This window comes from Empidonax traillii, unplaced genomic scaffold (genome assembly GCF_003031625.1).
Source record: "Empidonax traillii isolate 1590-97213 ecotype Southwest subspecies unplaced genomic scaffold, ASM303162v1 scaffold719:size519298, whole genome shotgun sequence".
Classification (NCBI taxonomy): Eukaryota; Metazoa; Chordata; class Aves; order Passeriformes; family Tyrannidae; genus Empidonax; species Empidonax traillii.
Genome location: NW_020955912.1, coordinates 93,417 through 115,076, shown reverse-complemented (window position 1 = coordinate 115,076; position 21,660 = coordinate 93,417). Strand labels below are relative to the sequence as shown.

At 35.7% G+C, this 21,660-nt stretch overlaps 1 protein-coding gene across 1 annotated transcript in view; it reads left to right on the top strand.

Annotated features, from left to right (window-relative positions):
- LOC114066013 (contactin-5-like) overlaps positions 1 to 21,660 on the top strand; it is a gene marked incomplete at its 3' end in the record, with an annotated part of 397,796 nt that overhangs the window by 284,937 nt on the left and 91,199 nt on the right. The window contains exon 2 of the mRNA XM_027900371.1: positions 15,149 to 15,278. Coding sequence (XP_027756172.1) covers positions 15,224 to 15,278 — 55 coding nt within the window. The remainder of the gene's footprint in view (positions 1 to 15,148; positions 15,279 to 21,660) is intronic.

Here is a 21,660-nt window from a genome sequence, read left to right as displayed (position 1 = left end):
GGCTTTCCTATGTGGGCTCCAGGGGCCTGCCATGAGGGATAGGATCCCATCCCTTCCCACTCCACACACACACACTCCCCACAACTTAGTTCTGATCCAATAATAACTTATCTGGTGTCCAACAAGGGAAGCTCTAAATTTCTCATCAGCTGTCCCCTCTTGCTATGTAAATTTACCCACCTCCCCCTTCACCGCAATTTGTTTGGGAACAAGGAATTAAGTGAGCTATTTTATTAAATAGAATAATTGAATAAATTGTCAGAAGAGATCCACACACATATACATGAAGTGGAAACTGAAATTGTTTTTAATTATTCTTCCACAAATTAAATTTTCTGAACTACTAACAAGGTGACATGTGGATGTGGTAAAACTAGTGTCTATATTTTCAAATTAAAGATTTTTCTGCTGGATGCATCATGAAGTCTTCTTTACAGAAGATTTTAAAAAGTGATATAAATAAGATGTTTGCCACCCATTTGGTTTGTATTCTCTCAGTTCTTTTTAGTTTTGAAATTTTCTTAGCTGGGAGGTTATATTTTATTATATACTTTCAGTGGTGAAATGAAGGATCTACAGTTAGAGACTTTATCTATTAGTTTACCAGAATTAAGCTAATGGGACTGCTTTCCTGTATAATTGTCTATGAAGGATTATAATATTTCCAATGTCCCTTTGTCCTTGTTTAAATGTATTAAATCAGTTTAACTTCAAATCAGATTATTTTATTAAATTATTATATTTCGTTAATTAATTTACTACTTTAATTAATAGAAAGGTTTGTTACTTTAATACATTATTCTATGGCTTCAAGGAGTCCCATAAATAGAAATAGAAAGACTTCAAATAATACACTCCTTACACTTTTAAACAATAAAAAAGCACAGACAATACCTACCTCTCCATTTTCAATAGTAATCTACATAATCATATTTAATGACATCCTCATTCTTTTATTTTGAATAATTTTAAAATATTCTGACATAATGTGGATAATGGCAAGGCAAAAAGTGAATGTGCTAGGAGTAATTTTCTCTTTCCAATTGCTCAGATATTTTTGTGGTGAGACCTGTCACAATACTAAGTTGCACAGATAGATCTCAGTAATTTTTATAGATAAACTATTATAACTGGATTCTAAGGGAACTCTCAAGATAAGAAGAATAGAAAGTATATCACATTTAGCAGAAGGCATTATCAGACTAATTTTGAGAACTTATTTTAGATAAGCCTGTGTTCTCTTGGCATCTTCTCTCCCTGTTTGCTGCTTTGCATGAAACCTGTAGTGAAGAACAGGAAGGTGACAAGGCATCCTGGGACAGCATTCAGTTTCAGATATAAGTGTCATTCTATTAGCCACCCTGCTATTCTTATTTTGCGGCAGGGGTTAGAAATTGAATTGTAAAACACTTATGATTCGAACTAATTATCAGGGAGGGAAGAGAAGGACATACAATTCCTACCTCAATTCCACCTCAGTTCCCTTATAACCACTAATCAGGACTGTGCCAAGGGGTTCCTGTCTCTTGGAAGGGAATGGCTGAACTTTTAATAAAATCAGGCATCATTACACATATCTTCCAGAAGCACAAAAACAAAATCATCTTAAGTAAGTGCAGTGCAGTAAGCCTGATACCTCATTCCCCATCAAACAAATGTCTGAAACTCTGTCCCAGTGAAACCTTTTCTGGATAATTAATAGGATTTGCAAGCACTTGTCCAGCACATGCCAGTAACATGTGTGATGCACTGGAAGAATTTCAGCAAACTAACATCAAAAGACGCATAGTTCCTTCAGTATGTTTCACTGCATTTTGCTGAATTGGTGTTCTTAGTTTGTGTTTTATGGACAATATGAATTTGCCAAAGTGAAGCATCTTCTATGCCAGGGGAAGTGCCATACTGGAAACTTTAGTCTGCATAGTTTGTGTTCTTGCTTGTAAATTTTAAATTCTTTGCCTTCATAAATTGCAATAGAGAAAAGAAATAAAAAAGAAATTGTCCTCTGTCAGTAAACACAACCCACAACCAATTGGAACTCACTAGCTAAAGAAAAGGGACAAGGGTTTTTGCAAGACAAGTTCTGACAGAAGGAAAAAAGTCAAGGAGATCAATGGAAATAAGTGCTGTCCACATAATCAATGACGTTTCTATCTGGAAACTATCAAGAGACTTTTAGTCAAGGAGGATGTTCTCTCCCCAGAAAAACTTTTAAGAAATCATTTCAGAAACAGTAGGAAATTATTTCAGAAACTATATTGGAAATATAACCAAATGAAGCAAAAGTGAGGAGATATTCTTCTGCTTCTCCTGACAGAACTGTGACCACTTCTTGATTTAATTAGGGAAATATGGGCACTCCCTAGGGAGTGCTAAAGCAGTTGATCTTCATAACTGTAAGTCCCACTTTAGGATGCCAACAATTAAAAAAAAATACTAAGACACTTCATCCACTTGACACAGAGTGTAGAAATGGTAATAAAAAAATGGGAAATAACTTGATCGTTGCAGACTTTCATGCAGATCAGATGGCAACAGTTTATGCAAAATTAACATTATACTGAATGTGTTGTGTGGGTTGGATAATTACCCAGAAATATGCTCCTATTTGGTCTGGATTGTATTTGTGTACAAATATAGCACAGAGATCTTATGTTTGTTAATGTAGTACTCTATGGCTGAAGTCTCTGGGCCTGATTCTGAGCCACTATACATTTCACAGCTTAATTCATAGCTGTTGTATTACAGAAGTTTACAGAGGCGAGCAACCATAGTAAGTTTTATTATTTTTCCTTTTTTGACACGTAACAGTAACCTCCAAGGTGATGGTTAACCCAGAATCCTGGCTAAATTCTATTTGCGTGTGCACCAAGCCAACCTCTGCACTTTCTGATTATGACATTCTTTATTTTTGAGCCTAAAACTGTCTATTCTGTTGCTTCTTCAAAACACTACATTTCAATACTCTAAAATGCATTAAAGGAAGGGCTACCAACTTACACAGAAATTTGTGCAAGAAATTAATCTTCCGTACATAAAGGGCTTGCAACCATTATCAGCACACTTTCTTGTGCAATGTAAAATTAAATTATCTTCCAAAGAATAAATGAATTAGAAAGTGTCAGCACCACCACCTACTAAGTGTTGTGCTAAGGATTGTTCTAGGGATTTCTAGAACTCAGAAATTACAAGGTGTCTGTATAGTATGTATTGGAAGATTTTACAGTAGATCATTTATTTGAATCTATAAAGAAACCTGAAATGTTCTAGTTGTAAGCTACCGTGATTCTAAACATTTACTGGAGTTTCCCTATATAGATCAGGAAAATAATCCCCACAGAATATAATGAAGGCAATACTAATATGGAGAGGACTATTTAAAAGACCCAGACAGGATGTCTGCCCTCATATTCTATCACTAACACTGCAGAAGGTTTTACATTACGTTATCCTGGGCTTCAAATTAAATGTCAAATTCAATTTGCCACTGAAAACATGAAGTGTGTGACTGCCCTTAGAGGGGTAACCTGACAGCACAATTTCATAATTGGTGTCTGCCCTAATGCTGAGTTAAAATATAAGAAGAGATGATATTTGACTGCAGTCATATCTTACTCTTTAAAAATAAACAATCCACCTCTAGATAGGCTAACATACATTTGACTGAAATTGGAGTCCTTAGTAAAGTTCACTGGCTTTATTTAAAATCTGTGGGAAAATAATGTTGAATATCATATCATAACAAATAGAAACCTCCCTGATGGGATCATGCCAGCAGTTACCTCTTTATGACTCTGACATTTAGCTCGTAATAAAATGAGATTTGTGAAAGAAAATGAAGAGGTGCTTATTCCACTTAGAGTACTTTATTTTTTTCTTTCTATTCAGACAAGCTTGTGTTTTAATAATGAGATTTCTAATCCACTTTAATATCCTATAATTATATCTTAGTGAACTATTTGCCATATAAGTAATAATAATGACGTATGTTTAAATATAAAAATGCACCCTTAAGCATCTAGACACTTTTAGTACTGGTTGTAATTAGAGACTTAAGAAACATGTGCAACTAAATACGCTCATAAGAAAAACAGATACATCTCTGTAGCACCAGTCAATTTGTTGCATCATTAATATTCTTCAGTATGGCAGTTAAAAAATGCACTGCAATATTTCAAATAAAAAATAGCTAAGAACAAAATTGTTAACATTTAAACCACCACAACTGTTTCAGAACAACAATGGAGTGTTTAAAGTATCTTCCCCAAACTAATATTGTTTTTACAGATGCATTTTCAAATTGTACATCTTTATCTTGTCGCTCTAACATCTAACTTCCAAAGATAAGGTCTTTTACTGTATATTAAATAAACTTTTTGTTGCACTGAGATGTGACCACTATTAATTGTAATGAGATAGTCTATTGAAACCATGTAAATAAGACAAATAATATTTATTTATTTATTTTTAATTAATTAATCTGAATAGTTTGAGACTGAATTTAACTGTGGAGTTTTTAAAATACATTCAGTGTTAAGACTTGTTTCCAAAAGTGTCTAAAGTGACTTCTACCTCTTAAGCCTAGGAAACATTTAGCCTATCTTGAATTGAAGGTATAATCCTTTTGACTTGTTTTATTTTTTCAGAGAATCCTCTCATTTGAGCACAGAAGCAATAAAACCTTTGTGCTTATGCAAAATTCTAGTAAAATGTCTCACCTCAGCTTGGAGAATACATGCTTTATTGCTTCTCAAAAAGCAGTATAAAAATTACGGAAAGACAGCTCATATTTGAAAATCAGAAAAGTGTTTTGATTAGAACAGGATGCTCAGGGAAGTACTCAGATGCTCAGTCACCATCCCTGATGGTATGTAGATAACATGCATATTTGGTCCTTCGGGATAGTTTAGTGGTGGACTTGGCAGTGTTAGGTTTATGGTTGGACTCAATGACCTTAAAGGCTTTTTCATGGAATCACAGAATCATATAAATTTTTGGGCTGGAAGGGACCTTAAAGATCATTTAGTTCCAACCCCCCTGCCATGAGCAGAGACACATTTCACTAGATGACATTTCTCACAGCCCCATCCAACCTGGTCTTCAACACTTCAAGGGATGGGACATCCACAACTCCTCTGGAAACCAAAATGTTTTCCAACCTAAATGCATCTGTGATTCTAGGTTTCTATAATTAGATGGAACTTTTTAGCTAAAAAATTTATATTTATTTCATCATTTACCATGTTAAAATAAAATATTTGACTGAAATTGGTCTTGTTACCTAAACCTGGGAGCTGAACTAATGTGATATCTGCCCCAATGACTAATCCAGAACTCAGGAATAAGATGTCAAGACAGGTTTTTTTATAGAACTGTCATTTTTCTAACTTATGGATTGGCACTGAGGTAGACTTGTACCACATATGCACCAACGGATTGTTCATGCACAATCTTTTAGCATACTAACCTCTCTTTGTGTCTCCCATCCACTCTACACATGAAACAGCCTCTTGCACTCGCAGCATGCAGCCTACATCCTTTTTGGATGAACATCCTTCTGAGAGGTTGGCAATATCATATAAGGCCCCTAGGCAGGAGCTGAGCAGGGTATTGAAGGATCTTACTTTTGGGACCCTGCCCTGCACCTGCCTTCTATAGTGAATAGGATCTCACATCTTAGGCACAGAAAATTTATGGATCCTTTTCAAGTGTAGTATTGAATACTCTGGTGCACAATATACCCTGTTATGCCAGAGCTGATTTGTTTGGAAGTGAGCATAGAATTTAAAGGTTCACAGGGAGATTGTGACCACTACTTTAGCACAGTACACACAATCTGCAGGGAGATGAGTGGACATGCTAGTGTGTGTTATTAAAATGCATAATATTATTAGTCTGGTGGTTACATTAAGTGGAATATACATTTTGGCTGACATAATACCAGATGCAAGTGGCAGTCAAGGATATTTATTTAACTGCAGTCATCTTTCCTCTTGGCAATAGCTGGCTGCTGAAAAAGAGAGGCTAAGAAAAGCTGCTTGTCTTAACCTTTAAGGATAGTTCTACCAAGTACAGCTGAGAGACAAAACAAGAGCAGTGCCTTGCTGTTTTTATCATTATCCTTAATCCGCTGCTTGGCAGAGAAAAGGCCATTTCCAGATGTGATTACACTGGTACACCTTACAATCACCCAGAGGAATTTAGAAATAAGCAAGCAGGCCTCAAAAGACTAGCATGAGAATATGCTTTTTCCCCTGCAATTTTTGGTTGCAAATAAAACAAGTCTAATACAAACAATGCAGATTGAGGGCAGGTCTCTAGCATGACCCACAGTTCTACAGTTGTTTCTCCCTGAACTTCTCCAGTTATCTGAGGGCATCTGTAGGACTTATTATTAAGTACTTGAATATATTTCCTGATTAATTAAAGCAAAATACTTAGAAATGTCCATCACAGATGAAGGCTGATTTTATTGCAATACCAGTGAGATTAGGAGTTAAATGACCAGTTTAGTTTTTCATAGCTTGTCAAAACCTTCATACACACTTGAAAAAACAAATGAGAACTGCTATCACTCAGCTTTAGCGGTCTGAAACTTAATTGAATAATTTAGAATAGCTGTCTAGGCTTCTGCTGCAATCAGATTTCCATCACAGTTAGTAAAAAAAATAAAGTTGTTCATCTCACTCCAATATAGCTGTCAAAAATGTTTTGAATTAATTTTCCTTCAGGTTTTCTATTTCTCTTCATTTACTTGCAAGAGAACTTATATACCTAATTTCCAAAGTGTCCAATTATACATAATTTTCCTCTTTATTCTTTTTTCCTATTACATGAGAATAATATTGGCAGAACTAAAAAAAAATTGAAGTGAGTGTAATGTCAGCTTGTGGGGCTTTAAGAAATGACTGTTCTTAAATTTCATACTAGAAACCAAACAGCTTAACTATGGTACTTGTGAGCAAGTCTATCTTACCCCCAGTCCGCGCTTTAAGAAATTGGAAAATCACACTGCTGAGGTGAATCTGTGCTTCAGCACTTATTCACATATCTAAGTGAGAGAGCAAGGCTTTTTATACTGCTTCATCCCCAGCAGCTGCTTTTTCTCTGAAATGTGAGCTGAATTTTAGAAACTGTCAATCTGATTAGCAAATAGATGGGGAAAAAACTCATCAGAATTAATTCCACTGCTTTCCTTCTCAAAAGGCCTCATCCAATAGGTATTTGTTCACCAGTGAACCTGACCGCACCTTGCAGTGGGAACAGCAGTGAAGTGCCTGCAAGTAGCCCCAGTACCTCAAGGTATATTTCAAACCACTTCATTGCCTGAGGAGTACTCTACTTATTTTGTGCATTTTTCAAGTGAATTTTGCCAAATAGCAACACCTCACTATTGCAGGTTTAGAGAAGCTGAGAACTCTTTCTACTGTATTCTCCTTCACCTGAGTACACTGTTGACGTTTTATATGTGATTTACAGTAGGAATGCCTAAGAGAATCTAGCTCCTGTAGCAGGTAACATTGAATGATCCCTGGAATTATTCAGCATAAAATCAGCCTTCTTGGTCAAGTGACTTTGTTAATCTCCACTATACTTATTAATTTTGTTAAAAGAAGTGCTATGAAAAAGTGGTCAGTTGTCTGAAATGTTGGAAAGGGAGACATTCTGCAGCTTACATACAAACACTCTATCTTAAAGATATATGTGCAAATATATTCAAATACGATTGAAAATAATCAATATTTAATAAAACAATAATAAATAATAAAACAATAAAAACCCAATATTAATATATTACCTTTTTATTTTATGGGTACTGTGCACAGTTTTCTAAACAGCTTTAATTCATCTGAATAATTCAGAATCTCTTGGACTCATAGGCATTTATCAACACTTATTAAGCATTTGCAATCAAATATTTTTGTTTGTTTTTCAGAGCAGTAGTTCAGCTGTTCATTCACCGGTAAAGAAATTGTGATTGATCATTATTTCAGAATTAGTCAATTTGATTATTTTGTAAAGTAACATGTTTCTTCCTAGAACTGGACTGGTGTCTTTGAAAGCTTTATCAGTATCACAAATTTAAAAAAAAAAAACAAAACAAAACACAAAAAAAGCACAACAACAACAATAAAAAAAACCCACCACCACAACAACAAACACAATCAACCTTATAAAATATTAACTTAGATATTCTAAGTCTTGGTTGCTTGCCAGTAGGAACTTGACAAGGAAAGGAAACAAGAATATTAACACTGTTAGTAAATTAAGTGTTCATAAAACAGTTCAGAAGTTGTTTTATTTAACTGCTAAAACTTCCCCTTTATTAAATTTTCTTTACAATAGTTTAAACAATTATTAAAACTTGAAAATAAATTATTTTCCCTTGGGGTGATAATCAATCCTACAAGATGCCTAGCTGTTTACATTGGTTTAATATCATTTCACTTTCATTTGTCCTACAACAAACTCCACTGACAGTTCATTGTAAAAGTGTCTATGGTATGACTTTTATCAAATATTAACCTAATTTTTTTATTAAATTTAAGCTATTTTGTAAATAGTATTGTCAAAAAGACTTTGGACTGAGCAAATTAATTCTTTATTGAAAGCAAGCAGGGACATGAACTCAATCAAGGTTATTTATATTCTCTATAACCAGTGTCTGTAATAATCATGGCCTAATAGTTAACTTTATATGTAAATTTATCATCAGGGAGCTCTCAACAGACAAGCTCTTTTCAAAATTTCCAGCCAAGCTGCTTCCTCTGTTCATGATGAACTTTGAAATATCTGAGCTTCTGGTTTTCTAAGGCCTCTAATTCTCCATGGACTGAGCATTACCAGGTCTGATACTCATGGGAGCAGGGAAGACAGACTGAATTGCTGTCTGTGGCAATTCCATTCATATCTTTCAAGCCTGATGAAGTAAAGGTTGTGCAGGGAAGGACAGAGACTTTAGTGTTGATCAGAAGGCTTTATTTCAGTATTTTAAAGTGGAGCTTCAGTTAGATCTCTGTCTTTTTCCAAAAGTATAATAAGCCTTTTATAGAAAGCCTGGTCAGTGATACTTAGCTTGTTGCAGCTATTGACTTCATGGGTTTGCCACCTTAAGTCAGGAATATTACTAGCAGTTACATTGTACTTTAGGCCAATGTCCTCCACTTACTGAATGTAAAGAAAAGTATTTCCTAGAACACTATCTAAAATTATATAAGTGTATTTGTTCTTCATATGATATGCTATTCTTTTTCTTTCCGTTTGGATGTATGGGTGGCAATAGCTCAATTTCTAACATTCTTCAGTTCCTGCTTCTCCATATCCATGTAGAATATCAGAATGGCTTATCACTGTTGTTATTTCTTCATTACCTGTGAACATGCTCCTTTTATGAAGAGAAAGGGAAAATAAAATAATTTGATATTTCCTCTAATATATTGATATAGGAAAAAGAAATATTACAGAGAAAACTTTTTTTTTTTTTTGGTGACAAGTCACATCTATTCTTCTGAGCAGTATAGTCACTGTAGAGACAAAGATTTATGTTACATTGCTTTGAGAGAGGATGTGGATTTGAACAATCATTCTTTTCATGTTGATACAGATAAATGGATAAATATGCATATGGTGGAAAAGGGAAATGAGGTAGTGGTAATGGAAGAAAGCACTTTGTTATCAAAATCATGGTATCTATGTTAAAGGCTTCACTTCATAAGTTTTTTAATTAAAAAAAAAGAACAAGTCTTTTCAGTTGCATTTAAATTTATTATAAGTGCCAGAAAACAAACACTAATGATAGTAGATGGTATTATTATGCTTAGAAAGACCATAATTTTACTAAATCTGGTTCAAGCCTCTAGCACATTAATGTTGGCAATATTTCATTAGTACTCATACTCTCAGTATTCACAAATTCTAGTAGGAGGCAGAACTATGAGAAAGTATCCACCCTTTCTCTACTAGCCAAAGCAACGCATTAAAACATACTAAATAGTGAGTGCTTTAATAAGTTTTCTACAATTAACACACAGAATTAAAACAAATTGCAAAAGTAATTTGGTAGAAATTCTGGGGAAAACACAGGACTATGGGTAGTATTATTTGGAAATTGAAAATCTCACCTTCTGATTATTTGTGCAGAAATAGAATTTAGATAAATTACTTGCTGCACATTATACACATTGACTGTATTTTAGATCACTGTTTTTTACAAATGACCATGAGGGAAAATTCATGTCTTTGATATTAAGGAAAAAAAAATTACTGAAACTGCATGTATTACAAAAAACCCAATACGAACAGGACAGCAAAAAAAAATCAACAAATGGTAGACATTGCACCCTTAATTTAAAAACTAGACTGTAGAACTTTGTCAGTCATGCTATTATATAAAAGAATACAGTATATTCTGGACAACTTATTTTTCTTTTCTTACACTGAATTACCAATAAAGCCAAGAAAGTGTTCCAAACAAGCCAGTTGGATTCTTGTGACATTTAAATTTATATTTGGGAGGAAAATAAACACTCTTCAGTTGCAATGATTTTTAAGTCCTTCTGAGCAGCATCTTCAGATGTATTCTCTTGCATTAGTAAGTGATTTCATTTATTTTTACATTCTTAAGATTCCTCATTCTGGGATAGTCAGGGGTGGGAAAAAAATAAAAAACAAAACAGAAAATTAACAAGATTTTCCAACCAAGAATAACTGAATACTACTTGTATATATGTCCTTAAATTACTTTTAAAATAGGCAAGTTTTAAATGGGAGATCTTTCTTATAAGATTTAAGAGAATATTCATTAACTTTTTTTGCAGCAATAACACCCTTTCTTTTTTTTTCTTTTTTTTTTATAAGAAAGAAGATGCTCCTCTTAATGAATTTAGTGCAGCTTTGATCTTTTTGCTATAAGCATAAAGGAATTCTTCAATCATCCAAGTCTGTCTAAAAGTGAGAGCCTAGTCATCTAAAAGATCAGATGACAAGCACTGATACTAAATCTAGGAATACATCCCTTCATTAAATCTAGAGTAGGGAGCCCCCAGTGGTCTAGGGGAAATGACACTGCACTGTCACTGCAGAGACCTGGGTTCGATTCCCAGTCGGGGCCCCTCCCCGGGCAGATGGAGCTCGTTAGCCCGTAAGGCAATCCATCTACGTCCTGAGGACCTCGCTGCCACCGTCCAAGCGTGCTTGGCCCCAGCAGATGAACCTCAGGATTAAAGGGTGGGCTCAGTTCCGCGCACACTGTGTCTCACCTAAAAAATCCAATGCGCAGGCTGGAAGGTGTAAAAACCTTCCCCGGTTCTTCGTTCATGAAGAGACTGGCCATTATTATTAAATCTAGAGTAGAAATTAGATTATGTCTATATTATTAAATATAGCATTTTCATCCTCTTGCCCCTTTTATTTTCTTCAAAGCTCCTATGTCATTTTCCCACATGCTACATGGTAGTTCATAAATACAGCATCAATGTCTTTGTATGAACTGTACTCCTCCATTCTTAGATGTTCAATAACCCTACTGTGTTGTTATGCATTCCATTTATCCATGTGGCCAGTAATGTGTTTGCCAAATACCCTTGAAGAAACAAGAAATATGGAAAAAATAAGTAAAGATCCAAAATCCATTCATTATGATAATAATCCAGATTTCTAGGTAGATTTTTTAAAAGCTATGAAGTGACATATTTCCCCCTTGCTTATTTTGCTAATAATTCTTCTACTGAGATAAGCCACCATATTTACACAATGAATATCCAAATAGGAAAGTCAGTGTCCCACATTCATGACTTAAATCAGAGCATCTCCCTATCATTGCACTCTGGTTTACATTTTAATATACTTGTGTAACAGGTTTGAAATTTGCATTACATTGATTGGATAAAGTTAGGTAGATCACAGTTAAGGGTTGTCATGGAAAAGCTGTTATAGATATTTAGCTATTGACTCCTTATCTAGGACCACTTGTCATAACTCTGTTGTCTTTAATGAAATGGTGATTAAAAATATCCTTTTTCATAGAAAGTTTAAAATCATCATGTTTCAAAATTTCTGAGAAAGCTTAAAATAGTCATGTTTCAAGAATGAAAGTATTAATATGTTTAAGGCCTTCTTTTATTTTGGTGTTCCCACTGTTTGGCTCCAATTATTCTTCATCCTGTTTCAGGTTTAACTTTAATATTATTTTTTTAATAGTCTTATCCAATAGGCACAATAATACCTAACAATAATAACAACAATAATAATCTCACACTTTAATGCTGGAAAAGTTGGTATATTTCCCCCTGTTCATGCAACAGATAAATCACCAAGTTAAAATAATTTCTGTGTTGCACCATTATAAAAGTAGTTCAAAAGAAGTGAGGAAAAGAGGAAGAAAAAAAGAGTAATAAAATTGCCGGGGGCGGGGGGGCGTGGGGGGGGGTGGGGTGGAGGGAACGGGACGGGAAGGAATCTGTGTTTTACTCTCTTTAACAGATATGGCCATAAGGGAAAAATTTAAATATTAATGAAAATACTTATTTCCCAAAGACCTGGCCAGCAAAGAATGCTGAATGAGATAATTCACCAACCAAAGGAACACAGTAACTGAAGAGCAGATTATCACTGAAGTGAAAAACAAAGGCAGCAGACATAAATAATTAACTGAGGATGTTTCCTGTGGAGGTTTAGATGAGCTTCAGGCACTATGTGGAAAGTCACTTGACTACCAGATTGTTATGTTCTCTTTTAGCGTTTCTTATATTAATGTGTACACCCAATAATAAGTTTCTGTGGTCTGAGTTACCTGAAAAGAAGTACAATCCTACATGGCATTTTTTATCTATGTTGAAAACCATACCTGCTGTGCTCTTTAAATGAAAGCTGACACGCTACACCTTTAGATTGTTGCAGGAGTAATTACTAGCTACCTAAACAGATGCTGTCATCTTGTTCTCACAGTGTGTCTCCCTATATACAAAGAAAAGACTGTCAAAACTGGTTACAACTAGAGATGCTCAAAGAGTAATTGAAATGGAATAATCTGACAGGAACCTACTATTACATTATGATTTATTTTTGTTTTTAAACTGTGTTGAGCTTTGCCTCTGTGCTCATAGTGTGAGGGTTCTAACATAAGGAATAGGATTCCCAAAACAGCAATTGTGGCATGTAACTAAACTGATTATAATCTGAAAGAATCATATTATCCCCAAAATGGGTCTGATAAGGGATTAAAGAAAATTCTCCTTTGTCTCATTATTCTGTCCCCTGGGATTGCTCTTGTAATTGTGGATCACAACCTCTACAGATAGATTTCTTGGGCTCCAATAAGAGGGTATCAAAAACTTACTGAACAGATATGACTAATGAAGTGTAGGAAACTAGCTTTACATTTACAACTTGAAGTTTTTCAAGTCAAAGACCAGAAGTATACTCAAGTTCATACATAGAACAGCTGAAATTTGTCATATGTTGGACTAATTTTTCAGTTATTAGAACATAAAAACTCTCAAGTTTCATTTTGTTAAAGCTATTAACATTGTTAAAGTGATAGCTAAGAAGACAGTGATCAAAGATGTAATGTGCCAACATGTATGTACCAGTCATGAGATAGACAGGAAACAAAAATCTGCGTAGCGATAGAAGGAGATAGGTATGAAAAATATCTTCTGTATAAGTGGTGATTGTTTCAAATGTATTGATAGATTCTTTACACAGTGAGTAAACTTGAAGAAACTGGAATTTATTTCAGCACAATTTGCAAGTAGTAAAAATGCCTGAAATTTCCCTAAAATAAATTATTATTGGGGAGGGGAGGGCTTTTTAAAATATTGTATATCAAATATCAACATATTGCTTTCAGAAAAAGAATCACAGAATCACCGAATGGTTGGGGTTGGAAGGGAAGTCTGAAGATATCTAGTTCAAAGTTTCTTCCAAAGCAGGTTCACCTGGAACAGGTTGCACAGGAGTGCATCTAGGAGGATTTTGAATATTTCCATAGAAGACTCCACAACCTCTCTGGGCAGCCTGTTCCAGTGATCTACCACCTCTCTCAGCCTTTTTTTGTAAGAGAGAGTACCCTAATTATCCCTCTCTGGTCCCCTAATTATCTTTTCAGCGCTCTGATGAACCTTCTCCAGTACTTCCTTGTCTTTCTTGGACTGGCAAGCCTAGCATGGGACACAGTACTCCAAATGCAGCCTCACTAGGGCTAAAATGAGTTGCAGGACCACTTCCCTGGACATGCTGGCAATGTTTTTCCTAACACAACCCAGGACACCACCTGCCTTCCTGGCCATAAGGGCACACTGCTGACTCATGGACAACTTGTTGTCCACCAGAATCCCCAGGTCCTTCTCTGCAGATCAGCCTCCAGCCTGTACTGGTGTGGGGTTTATTCTTCCTCAGGTGCAGGACCCTGCATTTGCCTTTGTTGAACCTCAGATGGTTCTTCTCTGCCCATCACTCCAATTTATTGAGGTCCTTCTGAAGGGCTGTACAGACCTCTGGGCTGCTGGCCACTCTTTCCAGTTCCGTATCATCAGCAAACTTGCTAGGGGCACACTCTGTCCCTGCATCCTGGTCACTGGTGAATAAGTTGAACAATACTGGACCCGGTACTGACCCCTGGGGAACACCACAGGACTCTAATTCGACTCTGCACTACTGAGCACAACACTCTTGAGCTCTGCCCTTCAGTGAATTCTCAATTCACCTCACTGTCCACCAATCTAAGCCACACTTCCACTTGGGCTTTTCGAAACACTTTATACCAAAAATCAACATATTGCTTTCAGGAAAACAGGAACCCATGCCAAGTTATGTGCTTTGCTGTAAAAAATATGTCTTGTCTTCTAAGCTTGCCTTTTTGGGAATTCAAGGTTTCTACATGGATATAGCTTGAGGGTGATATCCATATAAACATATGTACCCAAATACATATACCTAAAGCACTGCCACAGACATTTGAGCTATTAACACAGGTAACCATTGGAACAAGATGCCTCTGAGTATCTGTCAGGATACCTGTCCCTGTCCATACAGAGATCTTTGGAACTAAATCTTTTAATTGCATTAGGACCAGGTTTGTCTCTTAAATTGTCATATTATTGAGAGATATTTTTAATTTTTCTAACAGAGACCTGTCTTTTCCCACTAGGCTAAGCTTTAATGAAGAAACGTCAGCATTATTAACAACTACACAAAGAGGGACAGAAGACCTTTGTGACCAAGGATGTGGTTGTCATGGAAACTGTTGCTGTTTCTGTCACTCACTGGCTGTCTTTCAGGTAAATCAAAACAAAACCAAGAAAACTCTGCTTATCATTTCAAGGCTCTTAACCACAAACAGAAATAGGAAGATGTAAACCCATGTCAGAGAAGATCAACATCTTTATGAAAACTATTTGCCTGAGTGTAACAACCCAATCTTAAGCGGAAGGAAGCATTTAAGATTTGAAAATGTTCCTTGGTCGAAAGGAACAACAAAAGTGAGAGGGTCTGCAAACAATCAGAGAGTTTTATTAGTAAATTACACACTTGGTATGGACATTAGTATGTTAGTCCCTGACCTACTATATAGGCACATGGCAGTGGGTTTTGGATAAAGTGCCACGGTGAAGGGAAAAGAGAAATTAAAGGGGTTGATTAAAAGGGAGAGATGAATTAAAGAAAGGAAAAAAGAGAAGGGAAAAAGGGATCACCAGCCACCACTTCGGAATCGATCCAGCTGATGGGACGCCAATGCTGGTTTCAGCATCAATCCAGCTGATAAGCAGCAATCCAGCTATGTCAGTCCAGCTGATGAGGTGTCCGGGGTCCAGGGGCACTGCCCAGGCCTAGAGGGGTACCTTTTTATGGACAGGTTTCCTTGCCCCAGGGACAAGCTTCTTGCTTTCTATGCTAATTAGTTATCATCCACAGTCCCTTCTTCTAGGCCTTTCTGTAAATGGCTCAGAGGGCTTTGGGAATCTTTGGTGGTCCCAATCCTACCTTATAGTCCACACCCACTTCCTGCCAATCATTTCTGTCCTTGCCCTGTGCTTTGTTGTGGTTCTTTCCCATGGAAAAGTGCTGCCCTATCTCCACCTGGACCCCTTTTCCAACCAAATCTTGGTCTTTCACATGTTGTTTGAATACCAATAGTCCTTGCTTATTCCCAACAATTCTTGTCAGTTGTTACTTAATAGTCCTTGTTTGGCTTCACAGACATCTGGTTACTGGTGTTTGAGACATACACATCAGCCCCTTGTCTTCTGGGAACTGAAAGTTCAAAAAGATTTTACTTTGGACTCTTGTTTATAGAGTTATTAGAGAGTGGGCTTTAGTACATAACTGAGAGCTCGAGGGGTCTCAATATCACTGTTTATGGGGTTGCAAGCAAGGGGGCTTTCGTTATAGTAATTTTCCATCCTGACCACAGTTTAACTCAGTAACTGTCTTTGAAGTGTCAGCAACAGAAATATTATTCCATTTGGTTTGTTATTCAGGCAACAAAAATAAGTTTCCAAGGCTGTTCATTAAAAAATAGATGCTCATTAGAAAACAGTAGTTCCTGGGGATAGGCAGTGTTTCTGATAAGCTGGAGAACAGCTTAGCCCAGGTGCAGTTTGTCAAGGCCAATGAGCATTTCTCAGACCATACTGTAGCTTCAGGGTAGGTGGGGATGTAACTAAAGTCAGCTTTTCTGGCCTCTACACTGAGTGATGAAATTGTAAAAATTTAGATTCAGGTATTTACAAGGGATGTCCATATGCCATTAATTTGTACCTAAATCTGAATAATGTTTTAAAGAGAGGACAGTTGCATATCTCATTTGAAAAGACAACAACAACTTTTTGGTTAAAAGAACCCAAACTATCACGTGTAGTAAGTGTATCTCTTTTGTAGATTTTTCATGTGGCATTACCTTAGTTGCTTTTTTTTGGAAGTAATAAAATGAGTTAACTTGTAATCATTTAAGCTTCTCATATGAGAATTTTAGTGATTTTATACCATATTGTCTCCAATCAATTTATTTTGGCTGCTCCATTTTCTTAATGTTGTTCCTTATAATGCCTCTCAACAGTTACTAAGCTATTTTTTTCACACATTCTTACAAAACTTGTTGGGTTTATCACAAGATAAAATTTAGTAAAAGCTAATGAAATAAAAATTTTTGATTTGTAATAATACTGTGATATTGGACACAGGAATTTAATAATGGAAAGCACCTGTGGATATCAATATACATGCTTTGAATGCATACATGAAACAGTCTGATCTAATCTGGTATTCCTCATGTAGTTTCATTGTCTTGTGTTATCTGAATCCATTATTTTGAGATAGGGAATATTTGTTTTTGTGTTGGACTATCAGCCACACTGTTAGTTTTGGTAGCATTTGTATTTTGGTGATTCTAGTAGTGGTGCCTTACAACCAGCATTAATGGAATTTTAATTTTTTTAATTGAAATTCATATTTTTATTGCTAAAATTCCAAGAACTTTGATGTAAAATTCAAAAGCATTTCAGAAGTTTAAATCTAGAATTCTTTTTTAATAATTATATCTATTTTGAAATCCTTGAGAGTTAAAAGTCAGTGTCTGGCAGAAGGCTTTCGTCCTAGTTACAGGGACCAGAACCGATTTATCACTATGTGGGTATAACCAAAACTGTGTATTCTAAACCCTCTTTGTAATTTTTGATGGACTGTTAATAATGGATCTTTTGCAGCAGCTGCCTAGGGCACAACTGACACCTCAGGGTACAAGCTGGGTGTTAAAGAAACCCTGCAAGGGGTGTTTCTTTGTCTTCACACTAATAAGTGTGATAACAGCTGTGAGAACTCTCCTTTGGGGAGGCATTAGCACCTTCACATCCAGCCTGAGGGGTTATCTCTGCTAGGGGACCATACTGGACTGGCATAATAGGCAGCTGCAATCACCAAAGACCATCAAGGGTCGCAAAAATATCCCATGACTCAGAGAGTTAAATCATCCATTGTGAAACTACTTGCCCTGGGGGAGGTACTGGACATTCCCACCTGAACCTGAGTACATATAATTTTGGGGTTTTGGGACTTGGGGTACCACTTGAGGGATCCAGAGGAGAACTAGAACTCCAACAGGACTAAAACTGCCACTCTCGGCAAGACTGTGCTTGTTGCTTCAACAGGACTGTGACCATCATCTGGACCAACAGGTTTTCCTTTCCTTTATTTTTCCCCCGGGGGGGGCACGTGGTGCTCATCACAGGGGCTGACAAACACTGTTCTCTTCTTGTTCCAGGGTGCGGGGTTATTCATCTGTCTTTGTGGGTTTAAACCAGGTTTTTTTCTGTATCATTGTATTTATTGTAATCTTTTTAGTAAAATGACACTCCGACTTGTAATCTCTCTTGAGTTGGGTTCATTTTTCCCGCTGGTTTATTTTTAAACCAGCACAGTATTATACTGTGAAATTAATGTACCTGAGACTGCAGTTGGTTTCACATAGTTAATATCTCTTTAACCTCAACTGCTGTTAAAGAGAATACCTAATTGCTTCCAATAGATTTACCTAAGTGTACAACACAACAATACGCTGCAAAATCTGAGACACATTTCACATGCTTGCAATTGTGTATCCTAAAATTGCATATACAGGAATGAGTTTTATCTGTTTGTTAGGGAAACTTTTTAGATACATACATTAAAATATCATCTTTGAAAGACGTAAAAGCATTAGCAATGACTAATACAGCATTAAAATGCATAACTACTTTGGAAGTTAAACTGAATGTCAGTATTTATAGAAGTATTTTATTTAAATAACGTAATATCCTTAAAACTCTTGCCAGTTATTTGGTACTATATTTAAAACCCACTATTGCTCTAGTCTGCAAATATTTTTCTCATATACGATGGTTTCTAAAGGACTCTTTTCATATTTTGTTTTTAATTTGTGATTCTTTAGGATTCTGAAAGGTTTATCCCATATTATTGTAGCAGATTTAACTGTAAGAAATTATTTTTAACCTCAGTGCTTGTTTTCACATGTTGTCAAATGTAATGTGATAACACTTTTTTCTCATGCACAAAGATTATTCTGTAATTTCTTTGTTAATAATTTTCCATTAGTAAATTTAATGCTATAAGAGCTATAAGAGCTGAAATTAACCAAATATAACAAAACTAGATTCAAAATTATTTTAAACAGATCATCAGCGTAACTAGAAACTTACTGCATTCATACCTTTCACATTTGGTTACATCATCCTGCATTTGGAGATGGTTTCATATTACAGCACTGATTAGAAGGTTTGCAACTGCTACGATTTCATTCCCACATCTGATGCAATTCAAGGTAGCCTAGTAAGTCTGATGCCTGAATGCACTGTTCTTAACAGCAGAGCAATAGATGTTGATGGTGTTCCAGTAAGATAAAGTTCATTTGCTTTCTGTTGGTTTACGCTCTGTTAAAATTCTGTACTTCCTTATCCATTAAATCATCAGATCATGGGATCACTCTTAGCAGCAGGTAGTGTTTGGAAGAGATTACTATGCTGTTGTATTGATTTTGCTGTGGTGAGGGAAATCATCTAAGAAGAGAAAATAGATGACCTCTCTAGTTTGTGTGATCCCATTTTTATATCATTTTTATCTTAAAACTGACCCTGGTATTTTGGGTCTTGCTTGTGTATGAATGTATGGAAATGTGCTTAAGCTATGTGGAAAATATTTGACTGGAAATAAAAATTATTATTTTCTGAACGCAAAACTGGGGACTGAATTATGTTTCTTATTCAAGTTATTTTAGCATAAGGAGACTGGTCTGGGAATACAGCTCACAGTTATACACCTAAATTCTCAAAAACTTCACATTTATGAAATCTTGACAATTAGCAGATGAAAAAAACGTTTTAAGATGGATAATATGTTCCTTCTTTTCTTATGGTGTAGTACTGCTCTTCAAACCAAATTGGAGTTGAAGAAGAATTAAGCTGTCATTTTAGAACTAGGAACTAGCTCACTTCTGAGCTGACAGTTGGAAAAAAAACTTAAGGTTGTTTTTTTTTTTTTTTTTTTGGAGGGTTTTGGGTTTTACTTTTTTTTTTCTTCTTCCTATGAAGTTTTCCTGTAGGGAAAGGCATCAAGCTGTAAGAGGACAGATTACAATGGGAGAACTGTTAATCTGAAATTCAGAGCAGCTTCTGATTTGGTTACAATAATACCCAAAGTGAGTTCAGAGACACCCAGTTTAAATTTAATCCAAGTTCATCAGAATTTTATCTGGGGGTTTATTCCTAGGGTTTTAGTGTCCTGGTTCCACTTTACAGTCTACTTTTATGTGTATAGTAAAGGCTATTTATTTTTGGTTCACACAAGGAACAGCTAAGCAGAGAACCTTTTCCTTGTTTAGACTTGCTAAGGTTTTCTCGTACAGATTTCTCAGAGAAGCTGGAATTGAGTATTACTGAAAGGCATTACTTTAAAGCAGCACTCCCTAACCTTAGAATGAGATAAACAGATATATATCTTTGTATTTCAGAAATAAAAGTATTTTTGAAACAGAATGAAATTACATAAGATTATCAGCTCATGGTAAACAAAAAAAATTAGACTGTGGCTTTTATTTGCAGAGATAAGACACGTGAAAAAAAGCTAGCTTGAGACTAGGGCTCCTGTCATTCCTTTTAATAATTATTGCTGCCTGTGAAACCATGCTTCAAAATTTAAATATATGCTAAAGATAGCATAATAGAGGGAATGGTATTTATAGAGTTCTAATTTTGTTTTAATCTAACACATATTCCATATGCCTTTTTGTTCCCCTGCCCATTTATCTACTTTTGTATTATTACCTGCTGCATGTTAATCGGGTCAAAAGTGAGACTCATTTTCTCTGTAAAACTTTATAATTCCTGGCATCAATGAAATTATGGATATAATGAAAGTAGTAAGGCTTTGCAAGATAGAGGCAGTACCTCTGAGATTCCACGTTCATAGCATCTGAGACTCCATGTTCATATCATCAAGTGGGTAAACATTTGTCCTTAAACCTCATCTCTATGTATCATTCATTTCTTTTCACCTAAAATATTCTCACTAGTGAGCAGAAACTCCCTAAAACTGTGCTTTTCTCTGTATCCCTGAGTATGTTGCTCAAAGTTAAAACCAGCACGACTTTTTCTGAAAAGTTGTTTGCTGGAATATGATATGAATGGAGACTTACAAAAAACACTCTTAAGTAAGAGAGCGTATGCGGAACAAACACAAATGTTCTGTCTAGTTTTGACCAACAACTGGCAATGATCTGAGGTTCTTCCTGTCTTTTATCATGTCCATCCTTCTCAATCTGGCTACATGGAGGCTTTTAGTCTTTATCATTTGCATTTATGGGCTTCCAAAACACATCTCAAACCTGCTCAATATGTGATTTTCAGAATTGCAGCAGCCAGTGCCAGGATTAAAATTCATAGCCAAAGGTTCATAAACTCATTAACCAAACCATATAAATATGCATACCAGTCTGAGTGCCAAGACTATTTCATATTTTTATTCTTTCCCTTTTTAGACAGTCTCCTTCCCAACTCAGAATGGAAATGTTAAAATGTGGAATATGAAATGTTGTTTCTCTGCCAAATGAATGATGAACACATGAATTACCAGTGCTTATCACTGATAAGCACTCAATTACTCAGCATTTCCCCC